General features: G+C 28.2%; 1 protein-coding gene across 12 annotated transcripts in view; it reads right to left on the reverse strand.

Annotated features, from left to right (window-relative positions):
* Positions 1 to 1,807: 1,807 nt before the first annotated feature.
* Positions 1,808 to 3,535, reverse strand: part of LOC109864083 (short-chain dehydrogenase/reductase family 16C member 6) — a 15,482-nt gene continuing 13,754 nt past the window's right edge. For all 12 annotated transcript variants that reach the window (XM_020444958.1, XM_020444957.1, XM_020444950.1 and 9 more), the window contains exons 7-8: positions 3,187 to 3,303; positions 1,808 to 2,979 (exon numbers count right to left, since the gene is read on the reverse strand). In XM_020444958.1, coding sequence (XP_020300547.1) covers positions 2,793 to 2,979; positions 3,187 to 3,303 — 304 coding nt within the window. In that variant the 3' untranslated portion in view covers positions 1,808 to 2,792. The remainder of the gene's footprint in view (positions 2,980 to 3,186; positions 3,304 to 3,535) is intronic.

Genomic DNA, 3,535 nt, shown 5'->3' on the forward strand with positions numbered 1-3,535 from the left:
AGGTGTATGTGTCAAGGTCCACTTAAAAACTTACGACAATATTTTTTGTCATAAATTTTACGAAACCCAAGAAAAATGGATTAGATCTAATTTAAATTTAAAGAGATAAAAAAATGGAAAAATAGTTTTATAATAAAATCCAAATTACATCTAAATAGAGATATAAAGTAAATCTAAATAGATATTATAGATACTAATAAATCTACTTATATCTAAATAGATATAAGTAAATCTATGTAAATTTTTTTACACCTTTAGTTATTATTAGATATATCTATTCAGATCTATACTTAAATTTGAGCAGATCTGAACAGATCTGACGTGATCTAAAATAGTACATCTGAGTAGATGTAAAATAGAGATCTAAGAATAAATAAAGTGTAAATTTACATAAATCTATTTAAATATCTCTTATATCTATTTAGATCTACTTTATATTGATTTAGATTTAATTTAGATCTAATTAGATCTATTTTTCCAGTTTTTTATCTCGTTAAATTTAAATAAGATGTAATCCATATTGACAAGTAGAAAGCTTCTTCAGACGACTCGTGACACAGAAAGCAGCGCAATTCTAGTGAAAGTTAGTCTCTTCGTGTTGTTAATCTATTTAACGCACGAGCAACTGCACTGTATTACATCGACATAATTATACGATTTCTAACAAAACCATCAATCTGGTGAATCACATCTTATATAAAGAATTGTAATGGAAAGTTGTAATGGAGAGTTCAATCGAATTTGCAATTGTCAAAAAGCATTTCCTGAAATGAAGTTTCTAACGCAAGTCAATTAACATGTCGTTTGTATATATAAAGATAAAATCTAGAACAGTTTATTGCATTTTCTTTGTTGTTGTGCGATGTACGAAGATCTCATACAATGTGTCGGTACTACATGTGTACTTTAATCACATAGATCTGCAAAGTTTCGTTGTTTAAGGATTACAAGTAGTTTTTACACAAGTTTGTGTGCTGAATACAAATCTGGTCGCAGAATGTCTATTATATCAAGTTTTTGAGATAAAGAGTAGTTTTGGAGTAAAATAGCATAAATGAATATTTATTCTAAATTCATAACAATATTACAGAGAAAACAAATTATTTTTAAAACTTTTTATTTGTGATAGCTTCATATGATAGAAATACAGATAATTATTCAAAATTGAATTTAGAAGTCTGTCATATTGATTCTGCCATTTTGATTTTGTAAATCTGACACTAGATTTAAAATCAGCAATCTCCAAAACTCTTTGAAATATATCGTTTATCTGTTATAATGCCCCAATTATTCCTTTAATCTATAAAAAAAATACTCTCTCTCTTCTACGTTTTCATCTTTTAACTGGTATTTCGGCGAGAAAAATTACACGTTGAAAAATAAAACTGCGTTTTGAAAAGAAAGAATAGTACTATTAAGCCATCAATAAAAATCTAGAAAATAACTTGCTGTTTTTGTAATACTTTTATGAATATCAAAAATTGTCATTTTTGAATTATTTAATTCCATTTATCTCAAAAAATTTGACGTGATAAACAATTTCTGCAGCTAGTGCGCACAAAATTACATAAATTATTAAGAGAATCTACTTTTAATTATCAAACAACTTTCAGCACTCTTACTTTCACAGATCTGTATTATCCTGTCAGTTTTGAGATGATTATGGCACTATATATACAGAAGTTGATTATTTATATTTGTGTTTTTCGAAATCTGTTATAAAAGCGAACAGGAATTGAAGACAAATATATTTGTTACACATATATACATATACATACATATACACACAAGCTTGCGCGCGTGTGTGTATGTAATTATTTACTTAATGTTATATTTTTCTCAGCACACATATCCCTGTTAGTATTTGTAATAAAATACAATTCTTGTATTGATGAATTTTAATACGCGTATTACAATCTTTCTCTTTTATAAAAATGTTTTAAAGTATTGTTACAATATTTTGCACACATATTTATATTTTGTTTTAAAATAACATATTTAAAATGTACATATTTATACGTATGTATATACTTTATGTATACTTTATGCATATTTACTTTAACCCACTCGTATTGATGTAACACAATAAGCGCGCAATTATTCATTAAACCTACCTACGCTTTGGACAATTCAAGCTTGCGCTGCGCGCAACTTTTGTTATTTGTAAGAATATTTAACATATGTCATCTTTGGAAGACATACATATCTTATATATATGGATAGAAAAAATAATAAGAAAAGCAGTAGTCTCTCTAATAATTGTACAAAAAATTTCGCAAACCTGAAATGTTCACGCTTTTGTGATTTTGTATAGTATTAAATTATAGACGTTTGTTTTAATATTATTATATGTATCGTACTATATTTATGACATTTATAGGTATCACATTTTTTTGCGTTGATCCGTTTCAAGAGCATTTTGTCTAAAAACGTAACGCAAAATCATCCAAAACTTATTTTTCTATTTTTTAACTACGAGAACTCACTTGCGCAATGGTAAACGAGAGGCTCGAAGACAGATCAACGCGATTTTGAAACAATCTGCCAGAATCATCACAAAAACGCTACATACGAACCTACATGTTTATTTTTCATAGAAACTTTAATATATTTATAATATATTTATGTTAGTAAGAATATCGCGTTACGGCGATAGTTTTTTATTATCAAAAAACTTTGAAGTCAAAAGATTAAACTGCGGAAAATTAAAGATCATACACATACACAAGTGAAAGTTCTAGGATAAATTAACATCCTTAGGTCTCAAGGATCAAGATAGAGCGAGAGAGAATTTAAGGTTTTCTCTCGGAGTTGGAAGTACGTCTAGCTAATGGTTGGCGGATGACCGCGCTCTTTGACGGCAAGTTATGAGACGAATCTTTCTCGTTGTCGGTCGCAGTTACATGCGGTTTGTTGTTCGGTGAAGCGTCCACAACTAATGCGCGAAGGAACATAGAGATGATTGACCATGGCATTATCCTGCAATTTATGCAAAAGAAAAACGAAACGAGCTTGAATTATTTGGGAATAATCTTTTTTGAAGGAAACATAGAAGAGAAACAGAATTATCACAGTAGAAAAAAAAAACATTAAATTCTACATATCTTTCAAATTGCAGTTTAATGTACGTATACATACATACGTGACATAAGACGAGTATAAAAAAAAACATAACGAATTGCTTACCACTTCATCCACATAAGAACTCCAAAGTAGCTCGGAATTATAGCGTATTTCTCGTTGCATCTCATCGCTGTTATCACTCTATCAGCTACAATGTTCGAATTCAGAGTCGGAACAAATCTGTATTACAAATAACTCTTTTGAAGAAACTTGTCAATTATTTGATCAAATATTGATGAATTGACCATTTATTCTGAATTATGTTATAAACTATTATAGTAGAAAAATTATTTAATTTGTAAAAAAAACAGTATTGCAATAACAATATATGGTAATTATTGAGTATAGAGGATTATGGTTTGATATATAACACCTTATCGTATATATTATTATAATAATAATATAATAATAT

This window comes from Pseudomyrmex gracilis, unplaced genomic scaffold, assembly GCF_002006095.1.
Source record: "Pseudomyrmex gracilis isolate BER0280 unplaced genomic scaffold, ASM200609v1 scaffold_17, whole genome shotgun sequence".
NCBI classification, from domain to species: Eukaryota; Metazoa; Arthropoda; class Insecta; order Hymenoptera; family Formicidae; genus Pseudomyrmex; species Pseudomyrmex gracilis.